At 45.8% G+C, this 19,164-nt stretch overlaps 1 protein-coding gene across 12 annotated transcripts; it reads right to left on the bottom strand.

The window, feature by feature from the left end:
- Positions 1-6: 6 nt before the first annotated feature.
- On the bottom strand, positions 7-18,234 carry LOC107205156 (lactosylceramide 4-alpha-galactosyltransferase-like). Of its 12 annotated transcripts, none has more exons than XM_015629396.2 (5): positions 18,087-18,234; positions 16,113-16,186; positions 7,677-7,790; positions 2,008-2,049; positions 7-1,409 (listed from the first exon to the last, which is right to left on the bottom strand). In XM_015629396.2, the coding sequence occupies exons 4-5, from the start codon at positions 2,014-2,016 to the stop codon at positions 282-284; spliced, it is 1,137 nt and encodes a 378-aa protein (XP_015484882.2). In that variant the 5' UTR covers positions 2,017-2,049; positions 7,677-7,790; positions 16,113-16,186; positions 18,087-18,234; the 3' UTR covers positions 7-281. The 12 variants fall into 12 exon arrangements, with proteins under 12 accessions (XP_015484882.2, XP_015484883.2, XP_033370499.1 ...); XM_015629397.2 differs by having other exon boundaries at positions 7,677-7,784; XM_033514608.1 differs by lacking the exon at positions 18,087-18,234 and adding an exon at positions 17,809-18,019 and having other exon boundaries at positions 2,008-3,342.
- Between the last annotated feature and the right edge of the window lie 930 nt (positions 18,235-19,164).

Raw genomic sequence — 19,164 nt, 5'->3', positions numbered from 1 at the left:
TGGAGAAAACCAGGAGAGGACCAGTGGAGGGATGCTGAAGAACAAGTTCAACCTCCCTTGCAGCAAGAGGTCTCCTGAGGGACAGCAAGAGAGGCTGAACTCAGGTTCTGCTCTAAATTTGAAACTCAAAGGATTGGAGGCAGAGATCAGAAATGGTACAAAACCACAGAGCTGTCATGCAGAACACCTGCTCTGGGATCTAGACACCAACTCTGGAGAATGTCAAAGGCACTCGGTTCCCTTCAGTCCGGTGAACATCTCTGCAGCCAAGGGCCCTCAGGTCACACAGCACGCCTTGACAACTCTTCAGAGTCCTGTTTCATCTTTGTGTAGGTGGCAGGGCAGAACTGGGAATAGAGCTGAGCCAGCAGAGCCTGGGAGGGGATCTCTAACTTGGTCCCGTGGCTCAGTTTGTTCCATACGTGAACTGCATAGGTGTTCTTCAGGAGTTTGCGAAGCTCCAAGGCACTGACTGGCTCAAACAATTTCTTCCAGTCCTGCCAGGGAATGGGATAAACAACTTCTGGGGCAAGAGCACTCACACCTTTGCAGCTCATGCTCTTGATAGTCTGGATGGAGCACCACTTCTTGAAGACACGAGTTAGGAGCTTTGGGCCCTGGTGGCCCCAGACCCAGCCATTGTAATTCTGCACAAAATCCTGCATGCAAAGCTCCATGAACTTGTGTTTGGGCTTAAAGGACAGAAAGGCCCCATTCAGTTCAACGTCATCCTGAATCCCGAGTGCATCGGTGAGGTTCTGTAAGTCCTTAAGCACAATGAAATCTGTATCCAGGTAGATGCCACCAAATTTCCACATGAGGACAATCCTGCAGGCATCAGAGAGGACAGGTAAAAAATGAGGCTCCCAGTGGCGTAGAGGCCACATGTACCACCTTTTTAGAGGTGTTCCAGAAAAGAGGTCTGTCAAGTCCAGGGGCTGGATTTCCACGTTGGGGAAGCAGCTCAGCAAGGAGAAAGCCCAGTGCTTGGGTAAGGAGACATTCTCTTTGGCCAAGCCTTTCATGAGCACCACGACTCTTGATGCAGGGTGTGCCCTGGCCGCTGACTCCACAGAGCATGAGAACAGGTAACTTGGGGTAGTTTGCTCTGAGGTCTCCACAAAAAACACACTTCCTGTAGAAGGAGAGGGCCCACCAGCAATGTTGAGGGAAGAAGGCACATAGTGAGCACAGCTGATTTCAGCAGACGAGCCATAGGGGGGGCCTCTGCTCTTTGGGTCCTCCCAGATATTCGAATACAACTTGTGGTAGGCAAAGGATACAAACACAAAGATGAGGATAAACAGGGCCCAGGGCTTGTGGCTCAGCATGACCCTGGTGGGCTTTAGGAGGCAGCTGGGCATCCTGAGCATTCTCTCTCCAGCCATAGCTTGCTCTCCTATGACAGCCTGGAGGAAAGGAAAGAAAAAAACCTGACAGATGAGGCAGCAGAGTATGAGCCTTCCTTCATGCGTGTGTCCCACCTTCACAGTGGTGCACAAGAAACTCGGCAAACTCTATTAGAGACCTCTTCTGTTAATCTCTAGGACTTCCTGTCTTTCTGAACATGAGACAGATGTGCAAAAAGCTCTGGCAGGAGGAAAGCAAACAAGCAGGGAACAAGACAGAAAACCCAGCTGGCACAATCCCATTTGTCACTTCTCCCATGATTACTGAGCCTCAGTCACATATGGCACTTCTCATGTGCCAGTAAAAGGCTTGTTAGAGGCACTGGGACTTGAGGACAGAGGAGAGGCAGTTGATACACAAATGACCAGCTCTGGATCCCCAGAAGGTTTTCTCCTCCCGCACAGAAATGCCAGCATGTGCTGCCAGTGCTACGGGCAGCAAAACCCTGCTCACCTCACTTTTTACAAACCCTTTACAATCCACACCCTCCACATCACAGCGGGGTTAACCCCGTAATAATTTCTTAAGCTGTGGAAGGCAAAGGGGGACAGATTTGGTAGAACAGAGCCAGTGCTGAAGAGAATGCAGAAAACTCACCTGTCCCATCTTTTTCAAGATGCCACAGAATTCCCTGTCCAGCTGAAAAAATGTTTAAGAAATTAAAGTCTGTGAGGATGCCAGCAACTCTATGGTTTGGCACCCCCTTCTTCTGAAAAGGAACAGTGAGTACATGCAGTCGAAACACAAGGGTAAAATAGAAGGGGGTGATGCAACGCCATTTATCTAGTCAGTAGCTGATGCAAAGGTCACACAGATGCACTGTGAACAAACCAGTTAGTTAAAAAGTAATTTAAATAAAGAGAAGGAAATTGAAACCTCACTGTTACTATCCTTTAAGCTTTAGAGTGGTAGGTAAATGGATTGGGGTTTTTTTCCTCCTTTGCTAAGAATTCCCAGCACTCACCCTGCTCCTGGGGCTGTCACAATAACTGAGCTGATCCTTCCATAGAGCTGCCTGCTCCCACCCCAAGCCCTAAGTATAGAACACCCCCTTGGAAATACACTCTCTTACCTAATACTTCACTCGTTCACTAGGGCATACTCCCTCATATGCCAGGGACCTCATTGAAGGACTTTGCCACATTCAGGTATCCCTCATCCTATGACAGTTCCCCCCTTGTCCCTGTGATCAAGGGTGGCAGACCTTCCCTTGCATGAGACACGCTGGTACAGTCATAAATCCCTCCTTTATCAGTACAGCCACAAAATTTAGAGTTTACCACAGTTCCTCCTCAGCTGCCTGAAACAAATTTTGCTCTGTAGCATCCCAGACCCCCCTCCTCTCCCCAAATCCCTCCATGCACAGCAGCACCATGGACAGACTCAGGACAACTCTTGTACCAGCACAGGGACTCCACCACAACCGCTCTGGGCTACCAGATCCAGTGTTTCACCACCATTCCTTTCATTCTAACTTGCCACGGTTCAATTTGTGCCCATTGGGTCTCCTGCCATTGCTGCATTGAACAGAGTCGCTTGTGTCCTTTACCCACCCACCTTCAGTCAGGTGTTTGCACACCCTGACCACACAGCCCAGCCTGCTCTAGTCCAAGAAAAGCCAGCAGAGCTCTCCCAGCCTCTCCTCATGCACCGTGCGCTGCAGTCCCCTTCTCACCTCAGTGGCCCTTTGCCGGACTTGCTCCAGTACGGACACGCCTCCCTCATCCTGGGATTCCAGAATCAGCCCTCCAGCTGTGTCTCATCACCACTCACCTGGGTGGTGGGCAAGGATCATGCCCCATGACCTTGCAGGCTATGTTCCACTGGCTGTGGGCACATCCGCTGTCTCCTGGTCACCTTGTGGTCCCGAGGACACCAGGCCTTTTCTGCCCTGGTGCTTTCCATGAAAATGCTGCCTTTCATTTTCGTGGCCTTGGTTATTAATTTAAAAGCCACGTTAAGCAATATAGGGCTTGAAATATGCAAACAAAAATGTGCCCAAAAAAACCTGCAAAATATTCAGAGACGCTTCTCTGTACAATTTAAACCCTGTTATTGAAATATCATCAAGGATCCCTTGTTCCAAAACCAAAAGGGATAAAACAAAGGAAGGAGACGCAGGGCTGCTACCACAGATGATCTCTTAACTCCACCGTGCAAGCACTGCCACCAGTCTGCTGCTGCTAGATGAGCACATGCTCACGCCTACTTTTAGTGCGCCCTGCCCTGAGCAAAGTGCTTTCCTGCCCTACATGACTATCTTCACTCATATTTCCTTGGTAGCAAAATCACGTACAGCAAAAAAGGGCAACAGCCCAAACTAGATGATAATTGAATGATTGACTGATGGTACAACATGAATTGTGCATGAAGCAAACTAATTTGAAGCAAAAAAAGCATCCTGCATTCCTGCAATCCTTAACCTTTCAAATTGTAATAGCAGATATTCAAAAGTCCCTGAAACCTGGGAAATCATTCCTCATGAGAAAAAATATTCATTATTGAGTGATATTATAAAACATTGTATTGTCTACACGACAGTTCAAATAGCGATAACAAAAGGAAGAAATTAATTGTAAAAAATTTTTAAGGGCATGAATTTAGTGATGTCAGAGAATGAAATGTTACATTCTCACTTTGCACTGAAAACAATTAGGATTGTTCCTACATAATTACATTAGAACTGTGTAATTCTCAGAGCATGAGTTCTGCAGAAGGTCTCAAAAATTCCAGGCCTAAATCTTACTATACAAAGAAATGTTATAGCCAGAAGTGATCAGATGATTACAGGAAAACTATGGTTGTCCATATCGCAGAAGTGCAAGTGTTGCTTCAAAAACAGAATACAAATGGAGGATGTCAATAAGAACTTCACTATTGTTTCCCTTATAGGATTTAATTGATACAACTTATACCTATGTAATTAGGAAATTTCACCTATGAAGCTGAATAGGCCTGCAAATTAGAAAGAAAATTACAGGAAAGAAGGTGCAAAGAGATGATCTAACTATTAGCAAATACACGTGTATCTTTAGATACGTAATATACTATTAACTAAAATGGATTTGCAATGTAATTTTTGTTGCACCTCAGAACATGTAGAGAAACTGGCTAGGGATGGTTTTGCATCTTAAGCTGGGAAAGATGCTTTGGTTGATCCCAACATTTTCAAGTAATAGCTGTGCCCTCTTGTGGTCAAGCCAACTTTCATTCATGCAGTTCTGGTCACAAAAAATATCCTTCTGGATTTAAGAAAAGTACTGTTGGGGTAGCAAAGCAGAGAGTGGCAGCTTTTGCAGCAAGGGACCCAGCACTGGAAGAGTTGAGCCTGGGGCTGGCTGGAGATCTGGTAGAGATCAGCCAGAATTTGTCATGAACTTCCAGGCTTCATGGGCTAAATGAAAGTACACCATGGTATAGTTCAGAAAGAAGCTTCACTTCTTTCTTTGTTTTATTACTCTTGTCATTGTTGTGTATTTTTATCAAGACTTCAACTACTTTATGGTAGTATATAACTATATATATATAACCACAAATAAATATATTTTTATATATATATACACTTTTATATAACTGTAAAAGCTATGTTTGAATGTACATCCAGCACAAATGCAGCAACACAGCTCTAGTTAGCCTTGGAAAATGTGTTTGCACCAGCCCCTATTGTCTTCAGTGGAACAAACCAAATACCTTTGAGATTAGTGATGTCCTTTCAAGCAACTGTGTGGACATAGGAAGTGCAAAACACCTAAGGAGCTGTTTGTAAATTTGCTACAAATTCGGTAACAAAAAACAGGAGGGGAAAAGGTCCAGCAAAGTACTGCTGCATACCTAGGTAGCTGCTAAGAGTCTGGAACAATAAATATCACCAATCACAAGCAGCCTGATAGAGTACTTTGGGGACCCACCAAAAAACAGCTGAAGATCCTAATTTTCTCCAGATTTACATTACTAATGAAAGTAGAAGAGGTGAGATTCAACAATAGCAGCATTCAGTATGTGACTTTATAGGCATAGAGACACCAAGGTGCCCAACAGGCATGTATCCACCAGCAAATTCCCCTAGTATTTAGGGGAATTAGTTTTTAGCATTTTACCAACAACTTTAGAGCTCCTTCCTCTTGAATTCTGAGAAGATGGCAGACCAAGCATGTGTGAAAATTTGAGGTAAGAGGAGAGCAAATATTGTAAATGTAGTATATCAAATCAATAAAATACTGCAGCTGAAGGCATAGGACATTTAAGGCATGTGTCTCTTAACTACATCTTCTGTATTTATCACAACTTCACCTTTCCAGAATGAACCCTGCAGTATCTAGTTCACTAACAATAGGTTTAGAACTAAGTTTTCTCCTGAAATGAAAGCAGTATAAACACCCTCTTGCATAGCTGTAATGAAATGATGGATAGACACTCTGTGGGATAAGATGCATTAAAAGAAAGCCACAGCAAAGAGTCAGAGAATGAGATTAGCAAGTTTCTACAACAAAAAGTAAACAGATTGTGGGAAGAAATGATATGGCAGCTTTGATAGTTGCTGATTCCCAGATCACTGTACACAAAGCAACCATAGATATGATGGCATCTCACTGAAGCTGTCCAGAAAAAAATATCTACAGGCTCTGTTATTTGCAACAGAGAATATCAATGATGGACTTAAGAAATGACCCCAAACAGAAAATCAGGTAGCCAGACATGGCAACATCATTACGTTTCAATCACCTTCCCTGAATACAATAAACAGCAACCCAAGAGGAAGGGAAAATGGTCAGTAATTCTGTTACACTTGGACAGTCAGAAATTTGTGGGATCGGGTTTGTTAAACAGGACCTGACTCTCATGAATGTGTGTTGGCTGGGCCAGGCCCCCTGTCTGGTCATGCTCAGTATCATCTGTTCCACAGCCTGCCTTGGTATCAAGGTCAGGCTCATGGGCTTGTGGCTCTTCAGATCCTCCTTTCAGCCTTCTTGTAGATGAGTGTTACACTGGCTAACCCTCAGTCTTCTGGGACTTCCCCAGTTCACTGTAGTAATGCATCTGAACAGCTTGGGCCATGATGTGCTCCAGCCAGGCCGTATTTAGAGTTTATTATCAGACCCTATAGAATTTCTCAAGGTTGCTGAGACATAAGCTATTCTAAAAATAAGAAAGAAGAGGCTGAAAAACAAGAAAGCAGGACCACAAGAGATAACAGAGGATGGCTGAACACCTGGACCAATAACCAATCCTGTGCCCCAAGGGGTGTGTGCAGAGTGTGAGGATATGGGCACCAATGAAAAGATGCATGATTGTGTGAACAGTAGTTTTAGAATGTATAAATAGATGTGTAATATAAACAATAAATGGCTTCTGTGGAATCTTATTGGTTCATTGTTCAGAGGTCCTGAGCTCCTGTAGTTCACCAGGGGTGCCAGTAAATGATGGAGAGCAGCTCGTCCACCCTCTCCCTCAGTCCCTTTGAGTGGATCCCACCTGGTGCCACAGATGGTGCAATTTTAAGTGGAGCAGCAGGTCACTGTCTCCTCCTGGATTACAAGGGGGCCATCCTGTCCCTTTCTTCTGGCTTAGGGGGCTTGACACCCTGATAATAACTAGTCTTTCATTTAAAGACTGAAAGAATGAAGGCATCAAGTACCTCAGCCTTTCCCTCATCCTTGGTGGCAATGTTTCCCCTCACATGCAATAAAGGACGGAGAGTCTCCTTGGCTCTATGTTATTAATGTATTCAGAAAAAAAATTTTGTTATCTCTTGTGGCATTTGACAGATTAAATTCTAGCTGGGCCCTTGGCCTTTCTGACTTTCTCCCTGCATAACTTAATGACAGCCTTGTAATTCTCCTGAGCCACTTACCCCTACTTCCAAAGCTGGTAATTTTTTTATTGCTTTTTTTCCCCTTGAGTTCAATCAGAAGCTCCCTGTTCACCCAGGCCAGCTTTCTTCCCTGCTGGCTTGTCTTATGGCACATTGGGCTGGCCTGTTCCTGTGCTTTTCAGATGTTCTTGGAGAACGTCCAGCCTTCCTGCACCCCTTGCCCCTCAGTACTGCTTCCCAAGGGACTGCCTCAACCAGCACCCTGAACAGGCCAAAATCTGGAAGTCCAAGGTAGAAGTTTTGTGACTCCATTCCATACTTGAATGGAAAATGGAGAATAGAAAACTCTCCTTTCAAGACCACTATGCCCAAGACAGACTCCAACCACCACATCTCCCACCAACCCTTCTCTGTTCACAAACAGCAGGGCCCAGCATCCCCAAGTTCTTCTTACCTGTAGCCAGATGCAGATATTAATTCTGGGTTGTTTCAAAGTGACCTCTGAACTCCCAATCTCATTTCCTAACGATCTTCTGTCTCTGTAGCAGGCTTCATGTTCCTTCTGCAACTTGAAAAAAAAAAAAAAAATTAATAATATTGCTAGCTTTACTATCTTTTGGAAATTGTTTTCAAACAGTGTTTTCTATAGTCTCAGACTTTAACTTGCCAGACCTCATGTGCCTACTTCATTTTCCCCCTGGTTATAGATGCCATTTTGAAGCATGTGTTATACTTCTCATACCTCTGCCAGTATATTACAGGATGGTGTTTTGCTTCATCATGATACACAAATTTAAATGTCAAGATCTCAGCTTGGGCTGTAATGGCAGGGTGCAGCTGAGTGACTGCCTTCTGCAGTTCTCTCTTCTGGACTCTGCCTGTTCATCTGAATATCAGGAATGATTATAAAGCAAAACAAGAGATCATGAGCCAAGTGAACAAGGGAATGGTCACAATCTCTTGAGAGAGATAAATCTGAAGTACATGTAAAAGACTAATGGGACGATGTTCATAAATGGCATCTCCAAACAGAGCTTGGAGAGAGCTTTGCTTCCCCCCCTCTTCTCTCCTGCTGAAGACACACCAGCCCCTAGGCAGAGCTCAGTCCCCAGTATGTATCAGTTAAAACAAGGAACAGAAATTTCCCACAGGAATCTCCTTTGTACTTCAGCCATCTCAGACTCCCCATTTTGGGAGGAGGGAGATAAAACAAGGAGAGTAACAAGGGGGGAAAAGAGCCCTACAGAGCATTTCTCCTTATTGTGTGTCCTGGATGCCCCCAGCACAAGAGCTCCTAGGCAGCACAGAGAAAATAATCATCCTTCAGTTACTTCCCAGGAGACTGGATCCAGGATTGCTTTCCTGAGCCTTCCATGCTCCTCTTCTCCTGCACTGGCGAGTTCTGCATCTCCTGCCCCAACCTTAGCTTTCCCCTTGAGGTACAGCACCCATGTACCAGCTAACCTTCATGAGTCCAAGGAGAGGAGACATGGCATGAAGGAAGCTGTATAAAAGCACAGTTTAATTGAAGGGCACTGTCATCAGTGTGACAGTGCTTTTCTCAGAAGTGTCTGGCTCTTAATAAAGTTAAAAACCCAGAAATATTTCACAAGGAATATATTTTTTGAAGAAAAAGATAAAAAGTTGTCAGAAAGATGCAGAACGTTTTAGTGTCTCCTTTACTTTAATCCCTGTTTATCTTTGGGTAAAAGTTTGTATAATTTAAAAGAAATAAAATCAATATAAACCAGCAGTAAAAACAGAAGTTCTGTTAGACAAACCAGAAATGTGCATAATCGAACAGAACTATATTATGCCTCCTAAAGAGAGCTATGGGTCAGCTTGGTAATAGAATTTTCCATTTCAGATTTGTCACACTGTATTGGGAATGGCCAAAGTAACAACACAGACTCTCTTCTGGTTGCACAAAAGAGTGAGTTTTAATATTCCAGATCGTCTTTTATAGACAAGTCCAAGAAGGTCTGGAAAGGTAAAACTCTTATTGGTCAGTAAACCAACACATCACCATCATTGGTCAGTTGTGTACACCATCCCTCGACCTTCTCTTGCAAGGAAACAAGAAATTGACAAACAACACCTGCAAGGCTGTCTTCTGTCTCCAAGGATTGTTTTATGATTTCCTTGGCCACACTTCTCAGGCCAGTCTGAGAAAGTTACGTGACTTGGTTTTCCACAGACACTGTGCTTCCTGCTTGCTTTTTTGCATTTAGCATCCATACAGACTAATCACACTTCAGTTGAAAACAAGAGGAAAACTCTCTACTGGGAATTTTTTTTCTCATTTTCTTTCCACCTCTGTTGAACAAAAGCCTTATTGTTTTCTATGACTTTTCCAAGACATCTCCAGCCTCTCAGACTGGCCACTTTGGAGTGTTTCTACACTACCTGACACATCACCTAGCTAGCAGCCCTGGGAGCAGCCACCTCCTGGTTAGCTGCCCTTCCCTCCAGACCCTCTGCTTTTCTTGGGACTCTGAAAGGGTAACACACACTTTCTATTCTTACAGCTGCAACAAACAGCAAGACCCCACCGTCCTGTCCCTAGCTGTAAGAGAAACTTCAGGGCGCGGACAGTCCAGGACACGGCAGAGACCTCTACAGTCGAGTTAGATGTTAGTAGTTTATTTCAGGGTGTGGGTGAGAGAGCCCTGCTAGGAGCCAGCAGATGAAGCTCAAAGCAGGCTCAGAGGGAACAATACAAAAGGGGGTAGAAGTTGAATACATGATTTTAGGACTTGAGATAGCTAAGAAAGAGAGTAACAGAACAGAAGTGAGAGAGCCAGAAAAAGAGGAAGAAGAAGAGCGCAGAAAGAGCAGGAAAAAGAGGGAAGCAAGAGAGAGAGCTCTCCTTTACAATTGCTTATATAATCTATACATTGAATATTCTATTCCTTCACTAACCAATCTAAGTATACTAATGCAGTAACATTTGTGTGCGCCCTATAGAAATCACTGATGTTGCATATTTTTAGTTATCTCAGGGTCCTTCAGACCTTTCCTTATAAGGCTGGGGAGAGGGGTCTCAGCTTCGTTTTATTGGGAGAAAAAACGTGTTCAGGCATGCCAGACTGGTTTCTTTGAATTATTCAAACCGTACTTTCATTTGTATTTCTTCCTTAGCCTTTCTGGCTAAAGAGTCATATTTATAATTTCTTTCTGATTCTACCTTTCCAACACCTAGCAGCTTCCATGCTTTCTTAAAAATGTTCAAGCAGTGGCAGAGTATGCTGATCTGACCAGCTGCAGTTTTGGTGTGCAATGGGCTAGGTTTGCCTAGTTTGGAGCTGGTTGGAACCAGCTGGAATCACAGCCCCTTTCCACACAGGTGAGCCCTGCAGCCCCTGGCTCCTCAAACCCTGCCAGTTCTGCCTCATACAGAGTACTTTGCAATGTTTAAATGCAGCCAACTCCCTAGGGGTTTTTTTAGTTCCTGTAAGGGTGAAACTTGGATTTGCATGTTGGATTACCAGCTGGTGAGCTGTTCTTCAGTACCTAGTGCAAACAAAACTGATTTTAGAAGAAATTAGGTGGTGAGGGTTACTGACTTCCTGAATGAGTCATATCTTTTTTTCCTTCCCTTTGTGGTAACACTGATTTCCAAAAGCTACCCGTCCAATTTTTTAGAAATTCTTAAAAGAAGGAAGATGAATGATTCTAAGTGCCATGTCATCATTTACTGACTTGAATGCAAAGGACTTGCCAACAATTTTTTGACAGCTTCCCATCCCATATTTTATTATTTGCTTAAACCTGTCAAGAGCTTATCCCAAGCATCTCACTAGCATGTACCAAAGGGCTCTCTACCAGTTAAACAGGAAGATAGGGACATCCCAGCACTGCCACACACCTCTCTGAAGACTTCTCAGAAAGCAAAGCTTTGTGTTGCAACTAAACCAGCCTAAGGAGAAGTTGCCAACAAAGGAGGTGATTACCTCAGTAATGCAAGGCAGAAAATTTGGCCTACAAAATAAATATGAAGCCCTCCTGAGGGTTTGGTTTCCACAGAACAGATGGACTGAAGCACAGCTGTGAGGGATAGTAGTTAGGAGCACTACTGCTCCCTCAGCACTTCTCCCTCACAAACAGCAGGGAAATAGCAATGATTTGCTTTTTTTCAAAGACACTCCACTGCTTAACAGGAGAGAAATATAGAAGCATCTCAAGCAGTAAATAGGTGCAGCAGGTTCCAACAGCTGTTTCAGCAACAATGGTGAAAGCAGCAGGGAAAGCACAGGGTCCTCTGGGGCACTGCAAACACCTCTGAAGTAAAAGCTCCATTTCTTCCCATCATGTCTGATGAAGTCTCATCTGAAGCTACACAACAGCTGATGGTGTTGCACCCCTGAGGTTCCGTCCAGCACTTTCGATGGAGGAAACAAAGGAAGAGGAATGACCACAGGCACAGGAATGACTGCCACACCAATGCAAACACGCAGCTGTGTTTGCTTGAAATTCGCTCCTGTTTTTACCTTAGCAGGTACTTTGTGACTGCCTAAAAGGCAAAGCAAACATTAATAAGTTTCCTGGCCCTGTCAGAAAGAGGCGCTTTAAGACTTTGCTGGAACAACAGAGATGACTTGAGAGCAAAGAGGTATCACAGCAACCAGAGACAAGAGCCAGGTCCTCCCTCACCAAACCCAGGCTGCCCTTCTCACAGGGCCAGACCTGTTGAGTGCTTTTCCTGTGGCACACAGAGCAAGGAATAAACTTGTTTGTTTTTTTAAATAAGTCTCTTTCTTGTGGCACTTGCTGCGCCCAACCGTGTGCCACATCCCAGCAGCAATCCCAACAGGCACAAAGCAGCTCTCACATGCTGCCAGAGCCCCATCCTGTTTCAGCCCAAATTGTTGGTTACCCACAGCTCTAGCAACGTGCTGTTGGCTCAGGCAAGGCACAAACCATCCATCCCAGAGTTTCCAGAGGCAAACAGGGCTGCAACCCACTCCAGGTGATGTAAGACAAGCTTAAGGCATTTCTACACAGGTCACGTGAAACACCAGGTTTAAATGCTTTGTTAAATATGGTCCTTGATATTGATTCCAGGATATTTTCCCAGATTAACATTAGAAAAGACCCAGAGTCTTTTTCCTGCTGCTTCATGAAGAAGGTTAAATCCATTATTCCATGCCTACCTGCCAACAGGTTTCACCCTTGCTTTTGTTTTTCCCAGAAGGCAAAGATATTTTTTTGTTTTTAAGCTTCTCCTTTAAGAGCCAATGGAAACATTAAATCATAGGAAAATACAAAAAATCTTAAAATTTCAAACTAGAATCAAAGCACAATTGTCAAGGCAGACTTTTAAATAACATTTGGTACACCAAAATTAAACGTACTAATCTTGGATCTAGAGCTAAGGCAATTTAGAAATAACCAGTGGGTGTAATCCCCAGCAAATATATTTGGTGTTAAGGCATCCTTAACTGAAATAAAAAAAAAAAAAGCTGCTGGAAGTTTACATAAATCAGTTCCCAGTTACTGTGTTTCAGAGCAGCTGTAGACAGGCATTTTCCTCCTTTTGAGCACAATGAAAATTCAAGATTGCAAAGCTTTCATCAAGAGCAAATTAGAAAAAATCCTCCTAGAACTACAGACTGCACAAATTGTCAGAGCAAAGCATGTAAGTTCTTTCCTCCCAAAGACCACAAACAAAATTGCCCTGCACTGCACCTTCTGCTTTTACCCCTTCGCTCTTGCCAGTCCAGTATGTTTGCCAAGAGCAGAAGTAGGAACTCTGAATTGCTACCACGTGCTGTTGAGAGCTGTGGTCAAGACCAGTCTCTAGAAACACTTGGAATGAGACAGCCTGCAGCAGAGACATGGGCTCAGGACTCGTGTTTGCATCTCTGCTTCTTTGGTGCAGGCCTGTCTGTGTGAAGCCATTCCTGCAATCACAGCCTAAGGGGGAATCACAGGGCCTTTCCCAAGGTTCCACCAGGTACTGTCCTTGCCACATTTTGAATGCCTTGACTTTTTACACAGCCTACACAACCTAAATTATAGTTTCCTGTTCATTGAGGAATACCAAAACATATGGAATGTGGAATCCCAATAGCCTGCTGCCAATACATACGGAACAACAAGAACTAATGCAACCTTCTGCATGGTTCTGTTCACTTCTGTACACTTCATGAGAACTTCCCATTTGGATTTAGCTCAAATAGGGCATATCAGGATCACTGGTGACCTCCTTGAATGCATCCTTTCAAAATTCCATACTGTTCATGCTCCACATGGCACTCACATAGAGAATTCACCTGTCTGATCAAGTGCAGAGATTTTTAACACTGAAATTGTGACTGCCTGCACAAATGAACACAGGGCTGAACTACTCAAGGGAACAGCTGGAACTGTACAGGGCAGGGTTAGGGTGGGTTTTGGTAAGAGGCTCTTCACCCAGAAGGTGCTGGGGCACTGAACAGGCTCCCCAGGGATTTGGTCACAGCACAAGCTTGAGAGAGTCCAAGGAGCATTTGGCTAATGCTCTCAGGCACGGGGTGGGATTGTTGGGTTGTCCTGTCCCAGGGCAAGGGTTGGACTCAATGATCCTTATGTGTTCCTTCTCACAGCTTATTCTGTGATTCTAGTCAAATAGAGGGTAGGCAGAGAAATGTAATTTCTGCCCTGCAGCTTTCCCAAAGCCTTCCAGGGAGCTGTGCAGGTATGAGCTGCCTGCCCTGGGGCCAGGCCACCAAGGTGTGGGGCAGGAGGACCCTCTGGCATGTGTTCCTCACTATTCAGGGATACCTGGGATTACCCAAAAAGCCCCAGGAAGATTAATTTTCTTAACATTATGAAATGCTGTTGCTAGTCTTAAGACTACTTGTTGAAATAAATGCAAGGTCCTACATCTCCTTGCAAGGATTTCATATGAACTTGAGTGTTTCTAAAGTAAAGGTTCATAAACACAAAACACTATGGCTTGATGCCTTCCTCAGATTTCTGTGCCTATTTCATGAATGGAGAGGTAATATTTACTTGCACCTGTCAGACAGGACAACAAAGCAGCAAAGCCCCAGCAGCAGGTGCTGCACAGCTGACCAGCCCTCCCTGCTGCAGAGCACAACATGCCAGTGATGTGGGAGCAGTAACCTGCCTCCCAGCTCAAAAAGGCCTGCAGTAACCTGAAGCCCACCCCCCTATTTTCTTTTTTTGAGCCTTCATCCATCCCCTTCAGGCTGGGCTGTGGCCTCCTCACTTCCTCATGGCAATTGCATAATTCCCCAACACTGTTCAGCTCAACACATTCCTCCCTTCCCACCACCATAGCCCTGGAGCCCAGCACAGGAGACACTGGGGAGCAGCAGCTATTGAAGGATGGCTTCAGGAATCAGAGGTGACCACCAATCGACAAACCCTGAGCTGTGGGACAAGACAAAAGATGGAATTGCACAACAGGGAGAAAGCTGCAGTAGCTCGTCTTCCACCCAAAAGCACACAGGAGAATCAGTCCCAGCACCCTGTCAAGAAAAGTTTCCCAACACTTTTTTTTGTAGACCATCTTTTGGGTCTTCTTAACTGAAAGGAGCAGCTTTGTACCCCACAGCTTTTAGTTTTCAGGAAGCAACTACATAAACCCCTCATCAATAATTAAAATGAAAGGGATGGCAGAATTTGGCTGAGTAAAGCTGCTGGAAAGGGCAAAGAGACAAAAGGACAGATGCTAGCAGTGGGCAAGCTGGGAAACTGATACAGCTCCTTGCCACCAACAGCTTCCAAACAGTAGTTTCCTGTTACTGCATTTCTGTAGGAAGCCATGCAGGCTCTTGTGTGCCGGGGTATAAAATTTAAGACTAAACACTGTTTTAACTCTCACAGCTCAAGAGAATAACTGGCACACGGCTAAAAAAGGAGCTGCTCTTTGGTGGCATGTCTGAGGAGACCATGAGAACACAGAAGCCAGAAACTCCACCTCATCAGGAAGTGACAAAATTCTGTTAATTCACAGATCACTGCTAACCACAAGGAAAGATGGTCTAACAGCCAACTACATGTGGATTTAGGGGACCTCTGTTTATCCAAGGAGCAGGCCACTTAGAACTGAATCAGGAAGTATCACCTCTGATTTGAAATTATAGTGAAGTCAATATCTAAGTTTCTTCAAGGATCTCGGGGGCTGTTTTTCTGTCTCACAAGTTTCCTCCTGAGTATTGAGGAAGTACTTTCCTATCTGACAGTGCAACTGCAAGGCTGAACTTATTACAGATTGGGAGACATTAACCTTGCATAGACAGGAGGTGTTATGCAATTGTACAAAAAAGAGTGAGAACATTTCCCTAAGAGAAAAATCTAAATAAACATAAGTGTACTTAATCCTTCACTGACAGGGGAGTGGTTGGTTCACAATGCCATAATCTGAAGTTCCACCAGACCTCATTTAAACTGTCAGGCAGAGTTCCCAGCCCCTGTTTAAGATAATTGTAAAAGTCAGTAAAGACAGTGAAGAAGAAAGTTACAAGAAGTGAGTTGATAGCGTATCACCAGTTTCACAGTGAAAGCACCACCCAAAAGATCTGCTAATCTGTTCTGTAACCTGAACAACCCAGCAATTTGAGGAGTTTAAATGTTAATTTGGTCAGAAGTAAAACACCACCCCCACCCCACCACGATGTGAGCAGAGAAAGGAACCACAAAGCCAGAAGATACAGTCCAAGTTTTTGACAAATCTGGGAAGCGCAACCCTTAGGGAGCTGAATAACAGCACAGCTATGCAGATTTACTGGGGGGCTGTGAGTAAAGACAAGAGGTATGTCCCCAGTTTCTCCTGCCATCACATACTGTAACTTGATCCAAACCTTTTGGTGGTTTGGAACCCAGGGCACTGACAGCAAGGCATATCTGGCACATGGGTATCCTGCTCCTCTGGTCTCACCTCTGCGCAGGGAACAGGCACGTCTGCGTGGTTTCTTATGGTGACTTTGACTGGTACAGAGGCTTCTCTATATACTAGACACCAAATGAAATGAAAGAAAGATAGAAGAATTACTCATAAGCAGCTTGTGCAAAGTATCTACTGATGACAAAGCCAAGGCTATGGCTGATTGCTGCTATGAAGTGGCCCCACTCCCTCCCTCCTCAGGCTCTTCCTTGGTGCTCCTCTGAACCCGCTGTCACCAGCCTTGCTAAACCAAAAGCAGCAAAAGGCTGCTTCTGCTGAAGGTTTGGATGTTCTTTCTTGTGGCACAGATGCCAGTGAGACACACACAAATATTGGCACAGAAAGATTCTACAGCAGGCAGCCAGGAGGCTGCATCCTTGTGGTGTCACTGAACTTCAGTGCATGGCAACTTGGCACAATGATGTCCCTGAACAGGAAAAACTTCATTAGAGACACCGCTGGATAGAGGGAGCAAATGCCTCAAGTCAGTAGAAATCCCATGAGCAGGAAACCTTGTGGCACAGGGACAGCTGCTCCCTGAATTGCCCACCAAAAGCTAAACCTGGCAGGCAGACTGCTTTTCACTCAACTTCATACACTCTTTCCCTCAAGGGCAATGGCCATTTGTGTGCTGCCAAAAAGGGCACATGAACAAGAGAAGGGCATTCACAGGTGCCTCACCAGTCAGTGCTTCCTCCTACAGAGCTACTGACTCGAGATGCTACTGGGATTGCTACAAAACTCAAACGCAGGGGTATTTGAGTTTCTTGAGATTTGCTCCTCTGGCTTCCGTTGTGACAAACCCCGTGGGATAATAGTTCAATACCGGTTTCTTTAGAGTTAAGAAACATCCAGTCTATTCTGAGAAACTTCTCACGCTTTAGAAAGCAATATGTTCACTTAACCAGGATGGTTCATTTTTAGCCAAAGCTTCTAAACTCGTCTTCTTCCAGCAGCATTAATAGTTTTGGGTTACTACACTTAAAAGAGTTCTATATTTTTTTTTTTTTAATGCCTCTTCCTCCTCTTCTACAGTTCTATTGTGAATCTCCATCTTTCTTCCTCAGACCTTATCCCTGTCCAGACACCGACGTTTTCCAGAGCACGTCTGCCCGGGAACACGGCAGCCAACTGCACCCTCCCCGCTCACCAGTTCTTAGGTCTTTCCACCCTCTCAGCCAAGTCAGACCTGTTAGTCACCACTGGCAGAGCGGAACTCCGCTTTTCTCCCTCCCAGCTGACCCCTTCCTCTTCGTCCTCCCGCTGCTGCCATCCTCCCGGACCCGCCAGAGTCCCACCAGTGCTCCTGGGGCAGGACGGAACCCTGGCAGCCTACGGCACAGGCGGGCACGGCGTGTGAGCTGCCACCCTCACTCGCCCCTTCGCCGCTGCCCGGGCAGCACAGACCTCACAGAGGTGCGGGGGACCCGAGAGGGGCTGCTCTCCGCACCCCGCGGCCAAAACGCCGCCGCCCCTCCGGAGGGAGCGCCGAGAGCTGCCCCGCGGAGCGGCGGCGGCCACACGGAGCCGGCCCGGCGCTGCCGGGGTCCCGCTGCCGCTCCGGCAGCACGGCCACTCCATCTTCACCTCCCCCGCGCAAAAATACCTCTTTCCCCGAGCGGGACGCGAGGGCTAAGCCGCCCAGCCTTGGAGCGGCCGAGCCCCGCATCCCCCGCAGCCCCGGGCTCACCTCGGCCGAGAGCGCTGCTCCATCCCGCAGCCGCGGTTCCGCCGCTCCCACCGCCGGAGGGGACCGAGATGTCCCTCCCGGGGCCGTCCCCCGGCTCCGGTCAGGTCGGCTCCGAGAGACCGCTCGGGAGGGACGCGTCCCTTCCCCGAGCCCCGGAGCGGCGGCGGCGCCCTCGGAACAGCCCCACCCCCGGCACTGCCGCTGTCGGCCGGGCGCTTTCGGGTTTTTAATTCCCACTGTACCACTAAAAATTACCCTAAGGATTTTTATCCCCCCACCTCGCTCTCTCCTTCCCGCTTCCAGGAGCTTGTGCTCTACTCCGGGTGGAGTAGATGTCCCGGGTAACTCGAGCCGTCCCAGCGCAGTTGTACCTCTGTGGTCTCGCCCGAGTGGCGATGCGTGACAGGGGTGACCCACCCCGGCTAGAGACATCCCGACCTCAGGGGCCGCTAATTACGGACGGGAGGAGGAACAGGGGAAGGCGGAAACTTCCCACACCTGTTAACGCCAAGGGAGATCGTTTACAAAGCGGACGCGAGTCACTAAAAATGGGAAACTAACATTTTTAGGTTAAAAAAAAAAAAGGCAGCCCGCACCTCAGCTGCTGACGTGTTGCAAAGCAAGTTTCAAACGTACCCTCAAGCACGAGGAACTTTTCTGTTAAATGATTCCTGGCAATGATTGTTTAACAAGTTCTTAATGAGCATGAACAAAGAAGGGAAATTTGGGCTTTCATTTAGAAAAGCACTGTTGACTGCTAGGCTGCTGTAGGGTGGAGTAAATTGCATTGGAAAATTACCAGAGATTTTGCGAAGCAGGTTAGGTGATAATCACGAATGGTTTAGACAGAGATAATCCTACCTGGAACATGAGTTGAACACGAATTCTTCAGAGATGCCTTCCAGCCCCGTGTTTTGATTCCCACGATATTTATGTGTTACTAATGTGTTACAAATGTTGTACCTGTGACAAACCTTTCACCACAGAAATATTGACACTGCTGCAAACAAAAACGCTTTCCCCCAATCAAGTAACCTGAAAATGCCTATCTCCACAAGTAATGTGTTATTTCTTTTATCAGAACAGGTCTTAATCAAATTTCAAGTTGAAAGAAATTTCAAGATATTTTTGTCTGTGCAGCTGAGCAGGATTTAAATTAATGAGAGACTTGCTACTACTGAAGGTTTCAATGCTCACCCTCCTTGGAGCACCTTGCTTGGATGCCATTCCTTGCCTGGTCCCTGGGTGAGAGCAGCCCTCGGGTGCAGCGGGAGGCAGGATGGGGTTTGCGAATCCCATGGGAGCATTCAGGAGCCAGAAGCTGGACTGTGGGGGCACGTAGGGCAAGCGCAATGC

This window comes from Parus major, chromosome 1A, assembly GCF_001522545.3.
Source record: "Parus major isolate Abel chromosome 1A, Parus_major1.1, whole genome shotgun sequence".
NCBI classification, from domain to species: domain Eukaryota; kingdom Metazoa; phylum Chordata; class Aves; order Passeriformes; family Paridae; genus Parus; species Parus major.
The sequence above is the reverse complement of the archived record's forward strand: the minus strand, read 5'-3'. Positions and strand labels throughout refer to the sequence as shown.